Raw genomic sequence first — 26,408 nt, forward strand, 5'->3', positions numbered from 1 at the left:
ATCGGTGAAGAGAATATCCCTGAAGACTAGAAGGAAAGTGCGAGATTCCCCATTGACTACGGCTCTCCCGCAGGTCTATCTCATCTCATCGGGGCGGACGGCAGAGAGCGGTCGGGTATTGTGCTTTAGCGTTGGCGCCAATCGGCTCCCCCGACCCCAAAATAGGCCCCTTCGCCGCTTTCTCCAGGTCGATCATCCCCCGAAATATTCCCCTATTTTTTGGTCAACGGCAAACCAAATTCAACGTCTCACACCAGAGATCAGTGGACGCGAGGATAACGGGACTCGCGATGTACCTTTAGAGACAGCCAGTCCTCACAGCAGTTCCTGGAAACACCGCGTCGACTCGACTCGCACCAATCCCGTGTCCGTGTCCGGCTGCGGCCTTCCGAGCGTCTGTTCCCCTTCAGTTGACGATAAACACACACATCACCTGCGCGCCATGTCTTCCAGTTCATCGCCCGATACGCAGGGTAGCAGTCTTGCGGACCCGACCTCGGTATCTACATCCACGCCGAATAACAAGGAAACCACGACAGCCCCGAACGATGTCGAGCTCAAGAGCATGCGGCCTGATGCGCCCAAGGGCTCAATCCCGTTGGGGGAGGATATCATGCAGCTGGCTAGGATGGGCGAGATCCCCGCGATGCAGAACCTGCTTGCGACCAAGAATTTGACAGTGAATCATCACGACGAGGAAGGCATCACGCCGTTACATGTATGTTCCCGCTTCCCGCGGCCCTGCTCAGACAGCCATTTTCGTGGCCGCCCGCTGGGATGAGGACGGCAGTTGGTACTGGATATGGAAGACATCTGGCTGACTGATTAAATCTATTTGCTTGGCATAGTGGGCGGCGATCAACAACCAGTACGCGATGTGCAAATTCCTGCTCGACTCCGGCGCCGATGTCAACGCCAAGGGCGGCGAGTCAGTGGCCACGCCGGCCATGTGGGCGGCGCAACGGTGTCACTACTATATTGTGAACTTGCTACTTTCCTACGGCGCGGACCCGCTCCTGACCGACGTGCAAGGGTACAACATCCTGCACTTGGCGACGATCGACGGCAACGCCTTCCTCGTCCTCCTGCTACTGCACCAAGAGATTCCTGTGGACGTGGTTGACCAGCAGGGCCACACGGGTCTGATGTGGGCTGCTTACAAGGGGTATCCGGCGTGCGTGGATCTATTCCTGCGCTGGGGCGCTAATGCCAACGCCGTGGATGAGGGTGGCTTGACGCCGCTGCACTGGGCGTTGGTTAAGGGCTCGCTACCGAGTGTTCTGAAGCTGCTGGAGTACGGCGCGGACCGGTTTGCGGAGACCCGCGATGGCAAGTCGCCCAGCACGGTGGCGCAGGAAATGAACACTTCGCGCATCTGGCTCCGGGCTCTCGCTGAGCGCGGCTACGAACCGGATGGCACCCAAAAGGCGGTGCCGATGGGTTTATCGGGGTATGTCCGGAATAAGAGCGTCATGGGCAAGTTTTTCTTCCTTTGGCCGTTCTTGACTCTCCTGGTTGCCATCTGGATGCTGAGCCACTTGCCGATCTTCCTTGGTGTTCCGCTCACTCTGGCAACCCTATTTGGTATGCAATACTTTGCGCAGCAAGTAGCGAACCGTGGACCTTCGGAGTATCGCGTTTTGCAGAAGACGGTACGTTCTGATTTGAACTGCTGCCCACTGTATCGTGAAATGAAACTGACGTAGAACAGCCCTATCTGGCTGGTGTTTTTGCAGCGACGTTGTTCTGGGTTGGATTCCGTTACGTTTTCAACGTGCTACCAGGTAGGTTTTTCGGGGAGCCGGCTTCAAATGAATGGACACCTGACTGACGGATGATAGCTACCTATTCCTCGGCTCCGATCCTGAATATCCTATTCGCGGCTTTCTTCAGTTTGACTGGCTACTTCTACACCATGGCTATGATTGAAGACCCAGGCTATGTACCGAAGATCAGCAGCCGAATCCAGCAGCGGGAAACGGTCAAGCAACTGTTTGAACTGTGGAAGTTTGACGAAGAGAACTTTTGTGTTCCTTGCATGTCGAGGAAGCCCCTCCGTAGCAAGCACTGCCGCCGTTGCGGCCGCTGTGTTGCGAAGCATGACCAGTATGTACTTCTCGATGGGTCGTATGTTGATTGACCTGCCTACTAACTTGATCCAGCCACTGCCCTTGGATTGACAACTGCGTCGGAGCGAACAATCTGCGCCACTTTGTCCTCTATATTGTCTGCCTCGAAGTCGGTATCATTCTCTTTGTGCAGCTTACCATTGGCTGTAAGTAAATCTCCGAGTACTCATTTGATAGGAACTCACTTGCTAACTTCCTCCCCAAGACATCCAAGGCCTGCCCCCCGTCGCAAATGCCAAGTGCAACATCATCAATGACACCCTGTGCGACGTCGTGACTCGCGATAGCTTCACTCTAGTCCTCGATGTCTGGGTCATCCTCCAGCTGGTCTGGGTCACGATGCTGTGCGCGGTCCAGCTCGTTCAAGTCTCTCGCAACCAGACGACCTACGAGAACATGCGCGGCCACCACATCGACCGGTCCTACCCTAGCTCGCAAGCCTTCGCCTCCGCCATGACCGCGGGAACAACCTCGCTTGCAGGTGCCGGCCTCTCCGCGTCCGGTGCCGGGCCAAACCCGGCCCTGGCCCGGCCCCCTCCCCGCCGGCGCCACGGCTGCCTCTCGCAGTGGTCCTCTCTGCTGGGTATCGACACATTCTTCGCGACGGCCCGACACGGCCTCCGCGACGGGCCGCAGGCCGCACAGCCGCGCAATTCATTCTCCCGCGGCGTGGCCACGAACTGCCGCGACTTTTGGTGTGACCCAGCGCCACTCTTCGGCAAGCGCGCGACGGGCTCAGCTATGCTGGGCGGCGAGATGGTGAATTATCACGACATGTACGAGACCCCGATGCGCATGCGTGTGGGCGGTCGGTCGGCCGAGGGGGGCACGTATCGCAGCGTGGCGGGCGAAGATCCCGAGCAAATGGTTTGAGCAAAAGAACGTCAATCTCACCTATAGTCTATCCAACTATAGCGAACCCTACATATCTACCTGCGGCCTAGGGACCCCACTAAGACGAAGACGAAGATGAAAATGAAGATGAAGATAAAGATGAAGACGAATACTCCTTCCCTTCCTTCCCTGTGCTATGCGATGGTGTTTGGAGACTTTGCATTGATTGACGCCCGTATAATCCGGGTTTGGTTTTGGTTTTCGAGCAACTCCCCCCTTCCATGTATGAACTGAACTGCAGCGCCGGTGTTGCATTGTATGTGTGGCATATTTTGCTTTCTACCCTGTCCCGCTTATTGTTGCTTTTTTCATTCGCCCTTTGTTTACGTGTGTGCATTTTTAGAGAATCCTGTACAGTGAACGGCCGCTAGATAAAGACTTCCATCATTCATGTTGACCTTCGACCTTGACTTTGACCTTGACATCACCTAACCCGCTCTCCTCTTCTCAGCTAAGCCCCTGATATCTGCTACACTCGTGTACTGCACTACTGTACGAAGGACTACGTCTGCGCTGCGCAGTTTCCCCGCAGCACCGCTGTCGATAAGATAGAGGAAGACAGGGTCCTGCAGCTAACGTAGTCACAGCTCACTAAGAACAAACATCTGCCGCCGCAGGGCCGATTCCTGCACTCTGTGCTCTGCGCCCTCCCGCCTTCCGCAGGGCTTCTGGAACGCTGCCTCTTCCTGCTGCAAGCTTCGAGCCGGGTACACAACCCAGCATTACCCGCCTGTCCCCGGGCGCCGAGGTCCTAGACCAGATCCCGAGTGGCGATGGCCTCTCATCCCTCTGACAGGCCAGCACGGCACCACAGGAGCACTGCTACCGCCAGGAAACCGCAGGGCCAGGCCGAGAACTGCCTCAGCTGCGGCTAGCGCGCACATCCGATATCGCCTTCTGTCAGAGCCAGACCCTGGCGAAGATCGCATCTAGCATCTCGCAGCTCGGCCGCCGCCGTGTCTGACCTCGGATTTTAACTGGCGGGCGGGCCAGCGGAGACCCTCTTGGAAAGATGCCACTGCAATTGCAACCTGCGCCGCACCACACAACATGCCACACATCCCGCCCCGTACTGCACGCTGCCATGCACTGCACCGCGCAGTTTAAACCGGGCCAAGCCAGCCATCTGATGGGGGAAGGGGCTATGTACAGAACTCCTAGGGAGGAACAATACCCACCAGCCCCTGCAGGGGCGAAGCAGGCCCGCGACCTCGGGCTTCTTCGCCCGAGTAGGCGCGTGCAGGGCGGGTCCTCCGTAGCCGGACCGCCCATGCTAGATGAGTGTGCTAAGGGCCTTGTTGGCAGGTGGCAGGAGGGGCAGGTGCAGATACGAAGGACGAGCCAACCAACTAGCCAAGTAAACGAGTAAACTTACCGGACAGAACAGGGCATCGCAATGACAGGACACCATTTGTCCAGGGCTGGGCTGGAGGAGCTCCATCTCGCTAGGCAGAGTAGGCAAGTGATAGACGGGTGGGACATGGATCCGGGTCTGGGAAACGCGGCCAGCACCTACCGGATGGACCACGGAGACAAGCTTGTGCTGCAGGGTGCCCTGCCCGCGCCATACGGAACCCAGGAGCCCCGAGGATTTTTCCAGAGGGAATTGCTCTGAAGAGTCCACAAGAACTACACAATCTACTGTAGGGTACTCTACACCGGTCTTTCGTCAGGCCAGCCCGATTGCCAACGGAAGCGGGATCGGACGTGGCGTTCTGATCAGATAAAAATTTTAAATTTTGCGCGAGTTATCTGATGGCGCCACGCAACGGACCCACCAATGAATTTGTCTCGGCTGCGTAACGAAGAAACCCCAAAGCCACGGGCATTGTACTGTACCTGACAGCTAGGCAGATCTTGGTAAGTACAGTTGTTCCGTGGGAATAGACTGGTACGCTTGTATATACTCCGTATAGTCATTTGTTATTTACAAGGGAGATGAAATGGTAATCCTCAACTCCGTACTCTGTACTTACTGGTTCCATTCGGTTCGCTTATTGCTCGTAACTCCACATTCCGGGAATTGGGAATTCTTTTCGTTTCTTCCTAGGGGTAATATATGTAGGTTCTGAATGAAGGTATGAACATCCATACAGTAATTCCCCCCCCCGGGCGACAGTTTTCTGCACGTTTGTCCTCCGTTTCACCACCACCATCACCAACACTGCCGATCGGGAATAGCGTCACGTATGCGAGGGCTCGAGAAACGTATGATGACTGATTGATTGATATTCACAACCCAGTTACTGTCTACTGCCACTACTTTCACTCATATCATTTTGCCCACAACCTCGGCCGAATTACGGCCTAGGCAGTACAGTAGCAGTATGGAAGTACTTCGGAGTGTTAAGTTATAGCTACAGGGCGTATCCTCCGTTCTAACACGGGCCGGCCAGGGGTGCTTCCGTGTTTCGCGCGGTATCCGAGGGCTTTTCTGGCGGTCTTGTCGAGGCTTGGCGTGGCGGCGGAAACGTAACGGAATCGTCTGGAAGGCTGGATGGCTGGGGTGGGGGCATTATTTGCTTGTACTGTAGGGTACTTCTGATCTAACTAGAGGATAATACATTGTACCTTGTTAGTTCCTTTTCCGGTAGTCCGTTCTCCGTAGGGCCTCCACAGTTGGGGCTGTTTCTGCTGCTGAAGACAGTGAAGAAAGCTTGGGATGTAATGCCGAGGCGGGCACACACACACACGTGTAGAGTACTCCGAGACCAGGCCATAGGTAGAAGACAGGGAGTGCCACTACTCGGTCCTTTGGATGAGAGACTTTGGTGCAGCTTTTAGGGAAGGTCCGGGCTAAGGGGCTGGCCGCAGTATACCGAGCAATGGTCGTTAGAATAGATCACCCTGATTCCATGGGGGGCATCATAGCATTAGAGCAGTAAGAGAAACAACCTAAACCAGAAACAGAACCAAAAATCTAGAAAACATGACGGGGACTCTAATATGGCATATAGCATAGCGGCAAAAGGATGAGGGTATGTGTGAGAAGACAGCATCATGTGTCGCCCATGTCGGTCCTCGCGTAGGAAGGCTAGGGTTAGCCGGGAGTGCCAAGCCTCCTCCATTATGCTTCAGCCCAGAAGCCCAGTCGACTTTTTGAGTGCTTGCTCGTTATGACAGTTCGCCAGGACATTCAAAAGTCCTAGCCAGGGGAGATATGACAATTACAGCATGGCCCGTAACCGGGTGTCCTGCACCAACTGGCCGCTCAATTCCTCGCCAAACACCGAGCTGACAATCTCGCCACCTCGCACCGCCAGAATTGACAACAAGCTATCACTCAACCCATGCGTCTTCTCGTTGCAACCCTGCAGCCAAATGCCCGCATGTGCGGACACCTTAGCCCCGTCCAGCGCAACACGGTAGTCGCGGCCTGGCGCCCACGCCGTCTGGCCGGCCGGCCGCAGGCTCCGCACCTGCTCGAGCAGCTGCTCGTGCGCGTCGCGCTGGTAGCCGGTCGCCACCATCAGCGCGTCGACCTCCAGCACCTCCTTGCCGTCGGCGGCGTCGTCCTTGGCGGACTTGACGTGGATGCGCATGCGATGGGCCGGATTGTGGTGCTCGATGCGGGCGACTTTGCGCTCGGGCAGGATGCGGTGCTGCCACTGGGCTTCGTCGGGGTTCTTCACGCGCTGTAGGTACATGGTGTTGTAGATTTCTTCGATGAGCTCCAGGCGGACGACCGAGTAGTTGGTGGCTTTTTCCTTGGCGATGCGGGCGTGGCGCTCTTCTTGAGGGAGCTGGAAGAATTTCTCCACGTGCTCTGGGTTGAAGATCTCGTTGACGCTGGAAATGATTAGTTCCAATTCAATTATTGCCATATTGCGGGAGGGGATAGCTTCCCACGTACAAGGGCGAGTCATCGCTCGGCCGCAGAGCGGTATCACGGAGGATCAGAGTCGTGCGCGAGTTGGGGTACCGGCGCTGCAGGTCGTGGAAAATCTCGGCGGCGCTTTGGCCGGAGCCCACGACGGCGATGTTGTAGGGGGCCGACTCGTTCTTCAGCACATTAGGTAGGGTGGTGCAGTACTTGGAGGAGTGCATGATGCGGGTATCCTGGGGGAAGCCGGGCGGCATCTTAGCCGTACCGCCGAGGGCGACAACGACCTTGCGGGCCCTCCGCGATGAGATCTCGCCGGTCTCGGTATTCCGTGAGCGCACGACGAAGTAGTCGACGACGCCATCGATCTTGCTGCCAGGCACCACCTCCACGACCTCCTCGCCGTAGTTTACGATGTTCTCGAAGTGCTGCGCACACCAGCGCATGTAGTCCTCGAACTCCATGCGGGCCGGCAGGAAGGTGCCCAGGTTCGTGAAGTGGATGAGGCGGTTCTTGTTGTGCAGGTAGTTGAGGAAGGTGAAGCTGCTGCGTGGGTCACGGAGGGTCGCGAGGTCCTTGATAAAGGAGATCTGCATGCGCGAGCCGGGCACCAGCATGCCCGAGTGCCAGGCAAACTGCTTCTGGCGCTCGAGGAAGCACACCTTGGGCTTAAAGGCGGATCCCGAGGTGCGGTTCAGCGCCGGGTCCATCGCATCATGCAGGGCGATGCCGATGGCCAGCGAGGCCGGGCCAAAGCCGACGCAGAGCAAGTCGTGCATCTCGTCGGTGGGGGTGGAGCGTAGCAGAGCGCGGTTGGCAGGAGATTGGGCGCGCGGCGCCATCTCGTTCAGGAAGGGCAGCTCGGACTTCCGGGGAATGGGCTCCATGTCCAGACGGGTCCGCGGGGGGATTGTTTTCCACAAACAAAAAAAGATAGCGTTCAGTCAATCGCGGAAGGCGGATGAAATGGAGTCTGAAATGTACAACAGCAAAGCAGGAGAAGACCGAAGGAAAGGGCCCGAGCTAAGGAACGAAGCTAAGCTGTGCAGAAGGTAAAAGAGAAGCTTCAGGTGCAGGGGAGCCTGGTTATGTACACTGGCACCGACAGAGCCGATCCCATCAGCGGGTCGCTACCCGGAGATTTCTCTTCTGGGCAGAAGTCGGATCGATGCGAAACGGAGGGTGGTGCGATATTGAGGATGTGGGTGATGAATGGTGGTGGAGGAATTGACGTGCCGTACGGTACGTTTCGGTGGTCCCACCAGCAGCCAAAGCGGATCAGATAAAAAAAATCTATCGTGGAGTGGAGATACAAAGGCCAAGAAAGGAGACCAAGACCGAAAGCAGGACTAGCGGACTGAGCAGGGGGGAGAGGGATGTCGCACGATTCAAAGGCGTATTATAGTCTCATTCCGGTTATCAATCAGTCTCCACCATAGCCCGATGTGCAAGTTTTTCGTCGCTAGCGAACCCAGGCAGCCGGTTGTTATATACATCGCTGGGACTGGGATTCCGGGCAATGTGCGGAGTAAACAAGGCTCGATGATTCTTCCCGTCCGCCTTCTGGATTCTGCGCTGCTCCACTCTGCGCGTCACTCTCAGGTTCCTGCACATGGCCATGCAGCCAGGGGGACAAGACAAGATTGGCAACAGTCACACCAATCCTTAAATGCTCGAGAACTACGAAAAAGAAACACTCATCAGCAAAAAAAAAAAAAAAAAAAAAAAGGAAAACGAGAAAGAAAAGCCAAAGGTTAGTTACGTGCCTCCGCAGATGCCCGATGTCGGGAAAATTACTGGCCCGTGATTAGAAACATTCCCCAGTACTGTATGTGTACATTGTTGGGTATGTACTGTATACAACAGAGGAATGGACAGTATGGCAGTAAGGCAGTATGGAGGGGTACGGACTGCATATGCGCACATACAGTACAGTACATTTCCTTCGTCTTGGCGATGGTGGGGGGAAATTACCCGCTAGGAAGGTCAGAATCCCGAAGCGGAGACGATACCGAGGAATAATCGCTTCAAAGGATGGTATTACTGAATCATATCACCTAGAGATAGTTGGTACTATGTCTGCCTGATCCAAATACATAATCGCTTCAAAGGATGGTATTACTGAATCATAACACCTAGAGATAGTTGGTACTATGTCTGCCTGATCCAAATACACAACAAATCTACATATGATACTGGTGTGGTGACCACCGACAGGGAGGAAAAGATCCCCTGGCTGACGCTGACTGGTCGCCGCAGGAATCCGGATCTTGCTTTTAATTTAGCCCATGTGCATCTTATGCGCAGTTGCGTGCATCTGACATTTTGCGTTTTTTCGTCGTTTATTTTGCCTGAAACGTGGGGTTGCGAAGATCACGGGTGCTTTGACTCGGAACAGACTTTACTAGCCGGGAATTAAGACTATCGGAATTTCTTTTTCTCTCTTTGTTTTTCCGTGGGAATAATGTCTATAATTCTGATTCTCATGGCCTGCAGAACCGCAAAAAGGGCAATAGATCTATGATCACTGAACGAGGAGAATGTATCCGGTCGATGAACCCAGAGAGATGACGGTGTACCGCCAGTTGGAAGGTGGGTCATTATCTGTGCCATGATTTGAGTTAGATTACCATACTGCGTACGCAGGTAGTACCTTTGGTGCAGGAGTGAACCTGCCTCTTCTTACGGGACCGAACAGACCACCATACGCACGTCATCGAACCCGCAGCCCGGCCAAGCTCCGCCGTTAGGAAGCTCGGATGGAGGGGCACGAACCACGACACGACCATAGTCGTGACATGGGAGGGCGCGACGATGTCGGAGAAACTATAGCAGGGTCACCGCCGCGAGGAGGATCATAGTGATTCCCAAAATAAATGGTTATGACCATCATAGTAAGAATCAAAATTGATCGAACAGTAATATCAAATCATAAAATGTCCCCTCCTCATGCCACGGCCCAGGAAAACAAAAGAAACGCTCGGAGCTAGATTCCCACTCAGGCATCAGCGTTCTACACTAACTCGTAACTTGTCGGGGACCAACTACTGACTGCGGACCCTACTGGACCTGAATGTCCACTTTTTTGTCCATTCTTTCGCTCTGCCCCTCCACTTCCGCTCGCGCGGTGACTCCAACTCTAGACTTTTCAGGCGCTTGTCTCGGTCATTCGCTGCAGGCCAAGCAGCCGATCATCATTTGATACCACACACTTCTCACAGACATCCTTCAACATCCTCTATGATTGGAAATCCACCGCCTGCACCCCCCTCCTCCGCATTGCTTTTTACTCGTTCCCCCTCCCTGTCCACGGGCCCTTTCTGCCGCGAGTACGCCTGCTCACTTTCCCCTAGGCGGCTACCACCTGCATAAGACCGGAAGAAGCACCCCTCCAAAGGCCTGAGTAGCCACTCATATTGCGTCTAATAAGCAATCTATAAGGCATCATCCGCATCGGACCATGCACGATTGACCCTAGCCCCGGTGGAACAGCCTCATGGAACGATTCACTCCATTTCCCGCCATCGACGGCCCTGCCGGCCAGTCTGGCAACGATGCTGTGCGCGCTATTCTCTCATGGCCAGTGCATACGGCGCACCTGCCCTTGGAGCTATTAGCTCTGTCCTGGGCTGTGCTGCTACGAGCCTTCACGACCGAAGAATCTCCGGTCTTCCTGCTCAACGGCCAGCCAATCAAAGCCGACTTATTTACTCGTATAATCCAGCCTGCGACACTGGATGCGCGCGCCGAACTTTCTGCAAAGCACACCGCCGTGCGCTTGATAGATGAGCGCGAGGAGACCGGGTTCTCCCAGCCAGAGCGCGAGACTAGCTACAGCCACGCTTCCCCCTGTTCTTTGACGTGGACTTTCAACCGCAACACCCAAACGAGCACGTTGCATTCTTCGACTGGCATGGACGCAGCCTTCGTGCAGCAGCTGGGCTGCCAGCTGGAGCACATCGTGCAAGACCAGGCGGCTCTCTCGGGCATGCAGGTGAAAATGCCCGTCTCGACCGAGGAGGTCCCTGAGATGTCGACGTCGACGTCTATGTCCATGTCAATTTCAAATCCATCCCCTTGCATCTTACCAGGCCCACAGCTGCTGCATGAGCTGGCGCTGAGCGGTGCCCATGACGGCAACCCTGCGATCGAGTTCTTGACCGCTGATGGAGACGTTCGCTGTTTGTCGTACCTCGCCTTGGACCGGGTCTCGTCGCGGATAGCGGCGCAAATCACGGCTGCCTCAGTGCCGAGGAGAAAGGAGGCGCTGAAGATGGTAGTCCCCGTGCTTCTGCCCCAGTCCTTGGAATTGTACATTACACAGCTGGCTATCCTCAAGGCGGGTGGTGCTTTTTGCCCTTTGAACATCGACGCACCATCGGATCGGATAGAGTTTATCCTGCAGGATGTTGCTGCCTCGGTGCTGATTACACAAAGACCCCTCGCAGCAAGGGTACCCCAGACGGAACATCTGGCGGTCATCACGGTAGACGAATTAGATTTGGAGACGGAGACGGAGATGGGGAATTTGGATGTGAAAACCGCGGAGTGGACCCTGAAAGCTGCACCCACTGATCTCGCCTATGTGATGTATACATCCGGTTCAACAGGGCGACCCAAAGGCGTAGGCATTTCCCACCTGGCCGCCACGCAGTCGTTGCTCGCGCATAATGACTTGATACCCCACTTCACTCGATTTTTACAATTCGCCTCGCCGACCTTCGATGTCTCCGTTTTCGAGATCTTCTTCCCCCTCTTTCGCGGGGCCACCCTCATCGGCTCCGAGCGCGAGCAGATGCTCCTTGATATCTCCCATGTGATGACTGAGATGCGCGTCGACGCGGCCGAGCTGACACCCACTGTGGCCGGGGAATTGCTGCGTTCCCGGGCCGCGGCGCCCTGTCTGCGCGTGCTCCTCACCATCGGCGAGATGCTCACCAGGCATGTGGTGGATGAGTTTGGGCAGTCCGGGCACGCGGACGGCATTCTTCATGGCATGTACGGGCCGACAGAAGCGGCGATCCATTGCACGGCTGCGACGCACTTCCAGTCTCATGATCGGGTGAATTTGATTGGCAAGCCATTCAAAACGGTGTCGGCTTTTATTATGTCCTTGGAAACCAATGACAAGGATGCATCTTCTTCCTCTGGTGAGCTTCAGCCCCTGCCACTCGGCCAGATTGGCGAGCTGGTCGTGGGTGGGCCGCAGTTAGCGGACGGGTATATCAACAGACCCGAGGAGAATGCCAAGGCGTTTATCGAGAGTCCCGTATACGGTCGACTCTACCGGACGGGTGACAAAGCTCGGATGCTGCCGTCGGGGGAGATAGAATGCTTTGGACGGATCTCTAGTGGTCAGGTGAAGCTCCGTGGCCAACGAATAGAACTGGGCGAGATCGAGCATGCCATTTGCCGCGCGCCGGATGTGCGCAGCGCAGTGGCCATAGTGAGTGGTGGCAGCCTGGCTGCATTTGTCCTGGTCAGCGACAAAGGCACGACCGATCGCGCCCTGCGCGATGTCTGCCGGCAGTGGCTGCCCCGGTTCATGGTGCCCGGCGAATTTATCCTGGTTGATCAATTCCCCCAGCTTCCCTCCGGGAAGATCGATCGCAAGGCGCTCGAAGCGGAATTCGTGCGCCATCGCAGCACAGCCCAGTCTGTTGAGCAGCAGCCGTACCGGGATAAGACCGAGGAAACAATCGCTTCGTGCGTGGCCGATGTGCTCGGCAGACAGCTTTCGCCGGCGGAGAGTCTGAGCGCTGCTGGACTTGACTCCTTGGCTGTGATCCGGCTTGCCTCTCACCTCCTGGATGCTGGGTTTCCTCTGGATGTGGCCCACCTGCTGGAGGCCGATTCCGTGGACGGAATATGGAGACTTGCAAAGGAAGCGGAGACGTCGCAGTCAACCGAGGACACACAAGCAGGCCTTCAAAGGATCCGCCAATTGGTTGCCGATGCCGGTGCGGCAAGGTTAGAGTCTCTCGGTTTGAGCGCGCAAGTGGATACGATCGAGCCGTGTAGCCATATTCAGCAGGCGATGATTCTGGAGACGGCCCGACACACCAACGCATACTGTAATTGGATCGAGCTGGAATTCCACCGTTCATTCAATACGTCTGCTGTGCGAGATGCTTTTGCCACGCTTTTGGAGCAGTATGATCTCCTGCGATCTGGATTTGTCGAGATTGGCCTGAAGGACCACTTCTATGCTCGCTTCACCTATCACACAGTCGATAAGAGGATTTTCCAGAAGCGTGATGCGTTCGACTATGACTTCTCCTTGCTCGCGGAACAAGATCTGCTTCATCCTCTGCGGTTCCAGTTGAAAGAGACAGATGAAGGTCTCCGAGTGCTCGTGCATATTCATCACGCGCTGTATGATGGGTGGTCATGGCAACTGATACTGAAGAGTCTCCATCGCCACTTGCTGAAAGAGGACCTTCCACCCAAGCCTACGTACGGCGTGGTGGCAGACTTCTTCATTGAGTACAAGCTGAGCAAATCTGCCAATGAATCTTCCCTCTTCTGGCGCGATCAACTCCAAGGCTCGTCTCCCGCTCCCTTCCCCAATTTCCACTGGACGACAGATGTGTCTTTAGGTACACAGGAGGCTACTCGCGAGCTTCAGATCTCTGTGTCCAAGCTCACCGAGGTATCGCAACATCTGCGGGTCAGCCGGCAGACAATCTTCCAAGCTGCACTCTGCTACATCCTCTCCACCTACCTCGGGTCCGGCGACGTCATCTTCGGTACCGTCTTTTCAGGTCGGACGCTCCCAGTCAAAGGCATCGAGAGCGTTCTTGGTCCTTGCATCCGCACGCTCCCCACACGCATGGATCTTGACAAGATGCAAAACGTGACAGACCTTCTTCTGGCAATCCAAAACATGAACCGCAAGTCTCTCGAGCACGGCAGCCTTCCGCTCCAAGATATCAAGAAGGCTTCTGGAATCGACTTGCAGTCCAATCTTTTCGACACGGCCCTTGTATGGCAGGAAAGCATCTGGTCGGACGATGAATATTGTGCTATGTTCAGGGAGGTCGGCACTGCGGAGTTTTTGGAGTTTGCGCTGCTGCTGGAGCTTGAGCCTAGAGAGGATGGGATTCGTGCTAAGGCGACCTATCAGCAGTCGGTTCTGCCTCGGGAGCAGGCAGAGCTTCTCCTGGAACAAGTTGACTATGTTGCGTCTATTCTGATCGATTCTCCTACCCTTGAAATTGGCGATATATCATGTCAACTTCCCCAACATACGTTGTCACTGGTCAACGCACAAGCCCAGACGCAACGCGACCTACCAGGTCTGGTGTCTCCTATTGAAAGACTCGCATCTGCCGATCCCTCGCGCACAGCTGTTGAGTATCTGATAGAGCTAGACTCTATGACCCCCGCAATTGAAAGCATTACCTATGGCCAAATGAACTCCCGGGCCAACATTCTTGCCAAGTATCTGCTGCAAATGGGAGTCAAGCAGAACAACCGGGTTGCTGTTTTTCTGGAGACAGCGATAGACTCGTATGTCAAGATCCTTGCCATCGCCAAGATAGGCGCGGGCCTTCTGCCTTTGGCGCCCGGGACATCTTTGCAAACGATCGGCTCTATTGTCTCAACAACAGACGTGGATTTCTGTGTCATCAATTCATCCACACAACTCCCTGATATCTCGATAGCCCTGGGATCCGTCCAACAAATTCTTCTTCCTGATTATCTTGACGATCTTCACGACGATACCCCTCCTGCGATCAATGATGGATTTCATATTATTTGCGCCGAGATCGCTTCGGCCGAGCATATTCTCTTTTCGGCCCAGAACTTGAATAGCTATATAAGCGTGCTTTCAGAGACATACAACGCCCCGGTAGGGTCCAAGCTGCTTCAAGCATCTTTAGTTCAATCCCCTGGTAAGTGTCAGATCTGTGCGGGGCAAGGAATGTGTGGTTCTTATCTTACTGTGACTTAGACTCAATCCTTGGAGCCCTCTTTGCCTGGCATGCTGGTATGACGTTGTGCGTGACACCAGATGAGCTCCTGGCCACCCATGCGCAGCAGGTCGTCAATGCCCTGAGCATCACACATCTTCACTTGACTCCTAACCTGGCATCTCGCTTGGACCCACAACAAGTCCCAAGTGTGCGATACTTGCGTACTTCGGGTGAGCCCTTGACGGCGAAGGTGCATCGCGATTGGGCTGGGAGAAACTCCTGTCACGGTAATTTTAAAGCGCCATTGAAAATGATGAATATAGTGGTCTCGTTACTGATGTTGGTTTGTTCAGGTTATAACACTCGCGGCTTGGCTGGTATCTGCACCGCATCGCCTGACATCCAAATCTCAAGCATAGCCACAAACGTTGGGGCGCCACTGAAAAACACATCCGCTATGGTCATTGCCGACAAGTCCGAGTTTAAATTGCTGCCACGTGGTGCAGTTGGAAGATTGTGCTTTGGTGGAGACCAAGTGGTAAGCCGCAAACAGATGGGATGGTTCGATAAAATCTAACTGCCTTTCAAACAGGGATTGTCTCGTGCGGAAAGCTTTTTTGAACAACCGCAGTTCGGCCGGCTTTATCGAACAGATGACTTCGGCAGAATCCTCCCGGATGGAAGTATTGAGTGCCTTGGGCAGCATGCTGCTATCGCCGAGATTGATCTTGCCCTCATCTCATCTCAGCTCGTTCAAGATTCCGTGAGCCTTTTCGTGAACAGCCCAGTTACTAACCAGCAGCAATTGGTCACTGTTTGGGTTCCCTCGCATGAGGCTCGGACATCAGCACACGGTGAACACCTCGACATAATAACCAAGGACCTGCTGAAAGAACTGGCTTCGATACTTTCTTCCTCTACAGTCCCTGGACTTCTTATCCCAATGACCGAAATCCCAATGAGTGATTCATTCATGACTGACTATGCAAAAATACAGCGAGAAATCGAGCAAATGCATCCAGAGCATCTCAAATCATTCTCCATCGCTCTCAGTGATGAACACACTGACAATTTCACCGATTTCGAAAAGACAATTGCCGCTGCTCTTTCCGTAGTCGTCAATGTTGACCAGCAGAATATTGGAAAACACACGTCGTTCTATAAGCTAGGATTGGACTCATTGTCTGCCATTTCCTTCTCACGAAAGCTCCAGGATTCAGGATTTGCTAGGCTTGCGGTGTCTACAATCCTGCGCTATAGCTCGGTCGCTCAGCTGGCGGCTGTTGCCTCCCTAATGACCAATAGTCACCAGTCTCGACAGCCGGCTTCACAAGAAAAACTCTCCTCGGTTTTTGATGAGAGTTTCCTCCTCGAAGTCAAGAAGGATCTGAATGCGCAGGGCGCATCTATTCAGGGTGTCTACCCTTGTACACCCTTACAGGAAGCAATGCTCGCCGAATCTGACTTTGATTCCGCCTATTTCAATCATTTGTTTCTTCAGGTGCACACGAACCTTGAGACGCTGAAGGAGTCATGGACCCAAATGTTGAAAAGACATGGCATCCTCAGGACCTGCTTCAGACAAACTACCGATAAGCGATTTGCATATGCCCAAGTGGTACTGGACAGTGCGATTCTGCCCTGGGCCCAGGTTGAAACCTCATCTGATAAGTTAAAACAAGATGTTGAGAGATGGAAATCGGAATTCGAGCATCAATCCCCGGTCAATGACAAGTTTCCTTACTCCTTGACGGTGTTTGAAAACTCTGCCGCGCATAGCACGCATCTCTTGTTATCAATTCATCATGCACTGTACGATGGAGAAGGTATTGCACAACTGTTACACGAGGTTCAACTTTCTCTTGCAGGCAAGGAACTTCCCGACACTACACCTTTCAATCGCTTTATTGAGTGTATGATTTCCGTCGACTCTGACGCGGCCGATCAATTCTGGAACCGATATCTATCGGGCGTCTCGCCGACTCTGCTGTCTGCTTCCAAGGAGATCAATGGGTTTGACGATCAGACTTCTTCGCATCAGATCCACGTGAAGCTTAATCCTCCTCTCGCCTCATTCAAACAACAATGCAAGGATCTTTCCGTAACGCCGCTGAATGTCTTCCATGCCGCATGGGCGAGGCTACTTGCCTTGTACTCCGATACATCCGATGTTTGCTTCGGCAATGTGTTCAGCTGCCGAACAGTCCCACTGGAAGGAGCCGACCGAATTGTCGGCCCCTGTTTCAACACCCTTCCAATGCGGGTCAAGCTCTCTTCCACTTCGACAAACAGAGATATCATGAGGATGTCCCAAAGGCACAACAATGATATACTGCCTCACCAGCTTAGTGCACTCCGTCGAATCCAGAGACAGACTCTTCAAGGGGGCTCTCAACTCTTTGATACATTGGTCGTTCTCCAGACTAGAAACACTGAGCTTGACCCTCAGTATTGGGAAATTCTTTCCGATGAAGGAAACATGGGTTTACCTCTTATCTGCGAGATTGTTCCCAATGAGATGCAGAACACTGTTCATGTCTGTCTCCACTTCCAAACATCACATATTGACTGTGATGCGGCAACAAGACTTGCGCGGGATTTTGTGGTGCTCGTCGAGCATATGACTCAGTATCCTTCAGCTCAAGCTTCTGACAAGCGGGTGATTGGGGCCAATATTCCCGTCATTTTTGAGAAAAAGAAAGCCGAGAGCCCCAGTATCAATGGGAGGGTTTCAACAAAGGGACCTGAATTCCGAGTCTGGTCCTATCAGGAAGAAACTCTCCGGGAAATTCTGTGCAAGTTTTCAGGAGTTGAGCCAGAGGCTGTTTCATTGCACACAACCATTTTTCAACTTGGTCTGGATAGTATCAACGCGGTCCAAATATCTGGAAGGCTGCGAAGGCTGGGATACAGGATATCCGCGGGTGATATTCTCGAGGTATAGTTTGAATTTGGGGATCGTTTGATGCATGTTACTAATAGACGTTAGGCCGCCTCTATTGACAAGATTGCTGGCCTCCTCGAGACAAGCGAGAACGGGACCAAAGAGGACGAGTACAACTTCTCTGCTTTCGAAAATCAACATTTGCAGCCTGTCTGCGAGTACTTCGGTATCTCTCCACAATCGGTGCAGTCTTTGCGGCCTTGTACCCCCGTTCAAAATGGCATGTTGGCATCATTTACCCACTCACATGGAAATATGTACTTCAACCGAATGGCCTTGAAGCCTTCCACGCCTTTGGATAGGGGCCTGCTTATGGAAGCTTGGTCGAGGGTCATGGCCCAGCATGAGATGTTACGAACTGGCTTTGTTCAGCTGAATGATCAGCAATATCCCTTTGCTATGATCACCTATCAAGCTGGTATCAGTGTTCCATGGCAGGAATCATCCCGCCTAGATACCACTTCTCAAGAAACCTTTGTTGAACGCCTGCACCAACCTCCTTGGAACATTGCCATTGAGCCTGGCGATACGGTCACCACGATGCATTTCTCTGCCCTCCATGCACTCTATGATGCACAGTCCTTAGAATCAATATTCGCGGATGTCATGGCAGCCTACGAAGGAAGAGCTCTTGCCCAGCCTTCCTCGATTCCGGAAACCCTTGGGCCCATCTTGATCGAGAGCAAAAAACAAACCGAAAGGTCCCAAGGATTTTGGGAAGAATTCGCCGCAGATATTCATTCCACCAAATTCCCGGACTTGCATCCCACTCGCATTGATAAGAAAGAACTCCTCACTAGCTCGATTCGCTGCTCCCGGTCTCTCAGAGCCCTTGAGGATGGCTGTCGCGATGTAGGAGTCACGCTTCAGGCTGCGGGACAAGCAGCATGGGCTCGCTTGCTTGCCGCGTATACTGGAGAACATAGCGTCGTTTTTGGAACTGTTCTCTCGGGTCGCAATTTATCTGCAGCTGCGCAGGAAGCTGTTTTCCCTTGTCTGGTTACAGTACCATCGTCTTCACGCATTGAAGGACCTAATCGTGAGCTTTTACACTGCACTTTGAAGCGAAATGCGTCCCTTGTAAAGAATCAGTTCACTCCATTGGCGCAGATTCAAAGGTGGCTTGGCAGTGACGAGCCGCTTTTTGATACTTTGTTCGTTTATCAAAAGTTTACGACAGTATCTGGTCGCTCTTGTGGCTGGGAAGTCGTCGATGAGGAGACCAAAATTGATGTATGTTTACAATGTTCTCCTAGGATGTTCGATTTTGGGTTACTGACGTCTTCCTAGTACCCTGTCTCTATTGAGCTGGTTCCGCATTCGACCGAGCTAGAAATCCGAATCAGTTACAGGGGTGACCTTATTCCGGAAGAGCAAGGCGCTGTTCTTTTAAAACAGTACAGCAGGTTGCTGGAGCACACTATCTTCTCACCAGATTCCAGCTCGGACGATTACCTTTCCCTCGGCAACCAGTTCCTCTCAGTCACACCCGCCAAGGAGAGAGTGATTCCCACTTCAGTATCTCTGCTCCATCAATTTGTCGAAGAGAGCGCTCAAAAGGTTCCAGAGAAAACTGCCTTCGAGTTTGCATTCGGGCCCAACGCAGATAAGCTGCAAAAGGAAACTTGGTCCTACCGGGAACTTAACGAGGACGGCAATCGAGTCGCCCATTTCCTGCAAGACAGGGGGGTCACTCCCGGCGGAATGATTGCCATCTGTTTTGACAAGTGTCCTGAAGCTTCTCTCGCAATTCTGGGAGTCCTGAAGGCTGGCTGTGCCTATCTGGCCATTGATCCCTCTGCTCCCATTTCGCGAAAGCAGTTCATCATGGAAGACTCCTCGACCACGCTCCTTCTTTGCAATCACTCACACAAGGCGGAGCTAGAGAGACTCTCTGGTATTGACATCCAGGCGCTAGATGAGCCTGGCAAATATCAGGACTTTCCTCCCGCGCAACCACTCTTGACTCGTGATATACAGCCTGATGATACATGCTACTGCTTGTATACCTCTGGCACAACAGGGACACCCAAGGGCTGTGAGATCACACATGAAAATGCTGTGCAAGCCATGCTTGCCTTCCAAAGACTCTTTTCGCCCCATTGGAACGAGGACTCTCGATGGCTGCAGTTTGCGTCATTTCACTTCGACGTCAGTGTACTAGAGCAATATTGGAGCTGGAGTGTCGGGATTTGCGTGACCTCATGTCCTCGCGACCTGCTGTTCGAAGACTTACCTGGGACAATCCAGAAGCTTGAAATCACCCACATCGATCTCACACCTAGCTTGGCAAGACTGGTGCACCCTGACGAGGTGCCATCGCTGTGTCGAGGGGTCTTCATTACCGGTGGTGAGCAGCTGAAACAAGAAATCCTCGATGCGTGGGGACAGCATGGAGTTATCTACAACGGATATGGTCCGACCGAGGTTACCATTGGATGCACAATGCTCCCACGAATGCGCGCGAATGACAAACCTTCCAACATCGGGCCACAGTTTGACAATGTGGGCTCATATGTCTTCCGACCTGGCACTTCGACGCCAGTTTTGCGCGGTGGCCTCGGTGAGCTTTGCGTATCGGGACCTCTTGTCGGAAAGGGCTACTTGAACCGAGCACAACTCACAAAGGAACGATTCCAGACTCTACCAGAATATGGAGACCGCGTCTACAGAACAGGCGACTTGGTTAGAATCTTGCACGACGGTAGCTTCCAATTCCTCGGCCGGATCGATGACCAAGTGAAGCTCCGCGGTCAGCGACTTGAGATCGGTGAAATCAACCAAGTTATCAAGCAGGCGAGCTCTGAGCTCAACGAAGTGGCTACGCTAGTCATCAAACACCCAAAACAATCCAAAGACCAGCTAGTTTCCTTCGTCACCAGAATTGATGCAGACAAGAAACCCCGCAATGTCGAAGTGCGCTTCTCTGAAACTGACCGGGTGTTGCTGTCAACGGTCAAGGATGCCTGTCACACACATCTTCCTGGATACATGGTACCAACACATATAGTCCCGATGACTCAGTTCCCTCTGTCTGCCAACAACAAGGCTGAGATGAAGGTCTTGAGAAGCATTTACCAGGATCTTTCTTTGGATGATCTGCAGAAACTAAGTTCAATGGCTGTCGAACAAGCAGTGAAAAGTGCGCAGGAGGAGGAAATCATTTCAGTTTTGTCCAAGTTTATTGGGTCTCCAGACTCGGCCATTTCGTTATGGTCGAGCATCTTCGAGTTGGGTCTTGACTCTATCTCGGTGATATCATTTGCCAGAAGTCTGAGGGAGGCGGGTTTCCCTGAAGCTCATCCATCGCTCATAATGAAGCGTAAGCCAGGTGTCTATATGTTTGCACGCAATATATCTAACAATTGCATACAGATCCGACTGTCACAGGAATGGCGTCAGCTCTACAGACATCTTCAGCGCCCTCGACCTCTCAGAGCGATCTCCACAGAAAGGCAAAGCAAAATATCGAGGCATTTGCTCACAAGCATTCTCATTCTGTTATCGAAAGTATCGGGGTTGTCGACAGTGATGTCGAGCAAATTGCACCTTGCACGCCGCTCCAGGAAGGTATCATTTATCATTTCCTGTCTAGCAGCACACCACTTTATTGCTCGTCTTTCGCGTTCTCATTACACTCCTCAACCAACATTGAAAGGCTGCAAAACGCTTGGAGCCAGGCACAACGCCAGGTACAGATGCTTCGAGCTCGCTTCTCGCCTTCTCCTGATGGCTACGCTCAAGTAATACTGAAGAATGACCCGCTTCCGTGGTTCTATATGGAGGCTCTTTCCGAAAAAAAATTGAAAGCTTGCGAAAGCAGCAGGTCCAAGCATGGATATCCGGCCTTGAAGGACTTTCGACACGGTTGTGGGAGGTTGGCGTCATTCACTCTCCTGAGAGGTCGGTGCTGTGTCTCAATATTTTCCATGCTCTTTATGATGGGAACAGCCTGGCTCTTCTTCTTGACCTGGTTGCCCAGATATATCTCAAGCGGCATGAGGATCTGGAACATCCTCCTGAGTTTCTGGATGTGTTGCATCTGGGGCCTCTTTGTAAAGCTCCGTTGGAGGAAGCATTCTGGAAAGAACACCTGACAGAAAGTCAGCCCAGAGTCCTAGCAGATTCCAACCACGCCAACGGCCTCACCGACTCACTTGTCCAAAAGATTCAAATCGATTCCACGGAGGATTTGGACCACCTGAGGAAGTCTCTCAACATTACCGAGCAGGCTATCCTCCATGCCAGCTGGCTATTGACCCTTCACCAACACTACGGATTCCTTTCACCGATTGGCATCATTGCATCTGGACGTTCAATTGACGTGCCAGGAATCGCCAATGTTATCGGTCCTTTGTTCAACACCATCCCCAGCAACGTGCAGCTTCGCGGGCTCAAGACATGGTCTGAAGTCGCTCAGCGATGCCATGAATTCCACGTTTCCACAATTCCCTTCCAATATACCGCATTGCGAGACATAGTGAAGTGGCTGGGGAAGAGTCCAGATGAGCGTCTCTTTGACTCACTATTCGTATTCCAGAGAGAAAATGCCGATATCGAGACGTCTACCAGCAAATTGTGGCAACCAACGGACTCGGAAGCGCAACATGAGTACCCTTTGGCTTTCGAAATCGTGCGCCACAGTAATGAATCTCTTACCCTGACAATCGCGGCAAAGGGCCATGTTCTATCTTTAGAAGCGGCGCAGCAGCTCCTGGTTAAATTTCAACAGGTTTTGTCTGACTTCTCTCAGAACCCAAGTCGCAAGCTGCCTTATATCAATGGTGTTGCGGGAGAGGATTATGCTCACACAAACGGCGAGCTAACCAAGCCAAACGAGCTAGATGGCCTGGAAGATACCACCCACAAAGCCTCATTCCACTGGACCAGTCAAGCCTGCACCATTCGAGACGTCATTGCAACCCTGGCCGGGGTAGATGTGCTATCAGTCGGTGAAGAGACATCGATTTTTGAAGTCGGTCTTGACAGCATCGATGCTATCAAACTGTCCTCGCGCTTGAGCAAGTTGGGCATCAAGCTTCCTGTGAGCGCCATCATGCGCTACCGCAATGTGAAGGCCATGACTAGCCAGCTTGCAGAGATAGTCCACGACGAGCAAAACGAAATATTCCCCCAGTTGGGCCAAATGGAAGAGGCATTGACAACATTCTTGCAACTTGAAGGACTTATGCCTGAGGGCGCATGCCGAGTTCTTCCTGCAACGCCAATTCAAGAGGGAATGGTTGCTGAGATGGTGGCATCTGAGTACCGGCACTACTACAATCATGAGGTTTTAGAGCTCGAGCCTCATGTGGATCCTACGAGTCTTCAGGAAGCATGGAGAGCCGTTGCCAAAGCCCATCCCATCCTCCGCACGTCCTTTGTTGAGGTTTGGGATCCAGAGATCTCGGTATCTTATGCCCAGATTGTTCACGATGAGAATACATTCGATTTCCGGACTGTGCATCTGAATGGAAATTCTCTGGATTCAGTTATTGAGTCGCAACGCATAAGAGCGGCCTCTGAACTCACCAATCGCCCTCTTCTGAGCTTGACCATGGCCGTTGATCAAGATGCTCGTTATCTTGTTCTCTCAATTTCCCATGCTCTCTACGACGGCTGGTCGATTAACCTGCTCCATGAAGATGTTGCAAAATCGTACACTGGTGAAAACTGTACCCGTCCTCCAGCTGATGACATCCTGGAGCAAATCATCGCATCATCGGGTGATCGTGCTCTTAGATTCTGGAGGGCGAGCTTGTCAAACTGCAAACCTGTATCTTTCCCACCAGGGGAGCATTCCGAGGCCGTTTCAAAGGTAGTTCATCGCGCAGAAAAACCGCTTTCTGTATCTTTTGACAAGGCGGAGGCCTACTGCAAGCGCCATGGTTTTACGATGCAAGCACTTTTGGTCAGCTGTTGGTCCCTTGTTCTCGCGACCTACGTCAAAAATCTGGACGTTATCTTTGGACTTGTTCTTTCGGGCCGCAATGTGGCTGAGTCGGAGAATGCGATGTTCCCAACGATGAACACAGTGGCCATGCGGGCAATCCTCCACGGGACTCGACTGGAAATGGTGAAATATGTTCAGGAGACTTTGTTGGAGATGTCTGAACACCAGCATTTCCCATTGCGACGAGCGAGACCCGACACAGGATCGCGGCAACTATTCGATACGCTCTTCATATACCAGAAGAGACCGGCTGGATCCCAGTCTGTGTGGCCTGTCCTGTATAGGTCCACTGGAGGAGTCTCAGATGTGGAATACCCGGTCTGCGCTGAGGTTGAAGGTAGTGGAAAGGACCTGGTGGGCCGGGTGGCTTGTCGAGGTAGTGTCCTTGGGGAGAAAGATACTTTTGCACTTCTGGAGCACATGTCACATGTGTTTTTGTCAATCGTTGACGAACCCGATCGGCAGACTGTCGATTTCACTGGCAACTCCATGGAAATCTGCGGGTATCTGATCGCTCCTGATTCTTCGGGAGATGCTGATGGATCCTCGTTGCCCCAGACCCAAGCGCCTGATCAAAGAGAATGGACACCTATCGAGTCTAAGATTCGCAATGTCCTTTCAAATGTGTCTGGCGTTCCTGAGGATTCCATTGGCAAGGAAGCCAATATCTTCCAGCTTGGTTTGGACAGTATCAGCGCCATCAAGGTTGCTGCACTTCTGAAGAAGCAAGATGTCAAACTTGTGGTCAGCGATATGCTAAGAGCCGGTACGATCGAAAAGATGGCTCAAGCAGTGAACAAGAACAATAAGGAACTCACTTTAACGGGCATTGTCAATGCTCTGAACGAATCGCTCAACGCCGTTGACGTTGATTCGTTGCTTCAGTCCTATGGGATTGATCCGCAGCACACCCAGAGAACAATACCCGCCACTGCCGGACAGACGTACTTCCTTGCCATGCACACCTTGAATCCCGACGTGTTTTATCCGAAGTTCTATTACTTGGCGTCAGCACATTTCAACCCGGGTGTCCTTAATAGAGCCTGGTCTCATCTGATAGAGGAAATGCCCATCCTCCGAACGGTTTTCCTCCCCACTGGCAACCCAAAACTTCCATACGTCCAAGCCGCTCTCGATTCGGTGCACAACCCTCCCACCTGGCACGATGAACTCGATCATGCTGTCAGCATCAGAAGTGACTTTGGGTCTACACCGGTTGCACTGCATGTCTGTCGGACATCCCAGGGAAACGCGCTTATGTTGCACCTCCACCACGCACTCTATGATGCTGTCAGTCTTCCATTGATGATGGACAGGCTTGCACAGCTGTGCAGTCAGCCCACGTCTGAATCTGCATCCATTTCGCACGACCTTTCCCGCCTCGTGGCATTCCAGCACTTTTACTCTCCTGTTGATGTTCGGCGGCAATTCTGGCAAACCTATCTGGGCCAAATCTCAACCGAGGGCACCGGAGAAGAGCGAGTGGGTGATTGGGGTGCCATCAAGCATGATTACCGGCCAGGGCTGGTTTCAAACGTGTCTCGAGTTGAGATAGCCGCCAAACGCCAGGGGCTCAGCATCCAATCGATCTTCCTGGCCGTATATGCTCGCGTACATGCCCAGATATTCGCTGCGACGGGGACCGACAGCCAAACGATGAAGCGACAGCTCGTGGTTGGCTTATATCTTGCCAATCGGTCGAACGGTATGGAAGGTCTTTCTGAACTGGTTGCTCCCACCGTCAATATTGTTCCACTCCGGTTGGATGACAAGCTCAGCAATGATCATGTTTCCCTTTTCACGGCTGCTCATAAGATCCAAGAGGATATAAACGAAATCAGCTTGGTGGAACATGCAAGTGTCTCTCTAGCAGAGATTGCCGAATGGACTGGGGTGCGAATCAGTACCTGCGTCAACTTCCTGCGACTGCCGGAGCGAGAATCATCCAACAATTATGCGAGTGATCGAGTGATGTTCCACCCAATCTCGCACGATGAGCTGGTACCTCTCCGGTTATCCAGCTCGAGTGCTCATCCGCTCGCCCCGCCCCAGACCAATGGTGACCCAGCCTTGTCCGTTTCAGTCCAAGCGACCGGGCCCGCCGCTTCAATGGCGGCTATGAACGAAGTTTTTCGGGTAAGCCGATCCATCCCGTAAATCCACTATGGCGAGCAGCGGACACTAATGCAATTCTACGTTTCCAACAGCCTACGATCGACGTGGAGGCAGCCATCCGAGAGGGCCGGCTGGACTTTGGCCTTTTCGCCCCTGATACTCGCCTCGACCGCCCCACCGCCGAGAAGGTAATAGAGGCAATAAGGCAAGAAATGGTGGCTTTAGTTGCAACCCCAGCATTTACATAGAGACCCCTGGAAGCGAGCATCGAAACGAGGAAAACTATGAATAGCAGGCTAGCTGGGTGCACCCTGCTTTGCTCAGCAACCTTGGGGCTTGTTTATTTTGCCGTTGAATCTTTTTCTCTTCTATTGAATTTTCCTTACCCGGAGCAGGACGCGTTCTCCTTTCCTGTGCATATATTTCTTTTTTCCCTGTAATTTTGACGGTTTGATGTGTTCGTTCTCACCTTTTGTGCCATTTTCAATATATCGATTTGCATAGAACCTGAGAGGCCGAGTGAAGATGATTGATGCTTGCAGGACCCACGGGAGACGCGGGACGGGCAGATCCCGGACTGATCGGCCACATCAGACTTTGTTGCCAAGCGGCCAGTTCCTTCTCCGCCATG

The 26,408-nt window shown here is 53.0% G+C and overlaps 3 protein-coding genes across 3 annotated transcripts; 2 read left to right on the forward strand and 1 right to left on the reverse strand.

Moving 5' to 3' along the window:
- Positions 1–442: 442 nt before the first annotated feature.
- Positions 443–3,002, forward strand: N7482_010260 (ankyrin repeat domain-containing DHHC palmitoyltransferase family protein; the record flags this gene model as incomplete). Its single annotated transcript, XM_056692384.1, has 6 exons — positions 443–718; positions 849–1,652; positions 1,712–1,784; positions 1,842–2,106; positions 2,163–2,275; positions 2,335–3,002. The coding sequence occupies 6 exons, from the start codon at positions 443–445 to the stop codon at positions 3,000–3,002; spliced, it is 2,199 nt and encodes a 732-aa protein (XP_056538341.1).
- A 3,188-nt stretch (positions 3,003–6,190) lies between these two features.
- N7482_010261 (L-ornithine N(5)-monooxygenase) lies at positions 6,191–7,733 on the reverse strand (the record flags this gene model as incomplete). The annotated part of the gene is made up of 2 exons (XM_056692385.1): positions 6,191–6,812; positions 6,877–7,733. 2 exons carry the CDS (start codon positions 7,731–7,733, stop codon positions 6,191–6,193), a joined length of 1,479 nt encoding a protein of 492 aa, XP_056538342.1.
- A 2,609-nt stretch (positions 7,734–10,342) lies between these two features.
- Positions 10,343–26,025, forward strand: sidC (nonribosomal siderophore peptide synthase SidC; the record flags this gene model as incomplete). Its single annotated transcript, XM_056692386.1, has 9 exons — positions 10,343–14,744; positions 14,804–15,052; positions 15,119–15,303; positions 15,358–17,703; positions 17,755–18,942; positions 19,000–21,031; positions 21,085–21,452; positions 21,533–25,798; positions 25,870–26,025. 9 exons carry the CDS (start codon positions 10,343–10,345, stop codon positions 26,023–26,025), a joined length of 15,192 nt encoding a protein of 5,063 aa, XP_056538343.1.
- Positions 26,026–26,408: the final 383 nt, after the last annotated feature.

Source organism: Penicillium canariense, assembly GCF_028826845.1.
Source record: "Penicillium canariense strain IBT 26290 chromosome Unknown utg000008l_segment0_segment0, whole genome shotgun sequence".
NCBI lineage: Eukaryota > Fungi > Ascomycota > Eurotiomycetes > Eurotiales > Aspergillaceae > Penicillium > Penicillium canariense.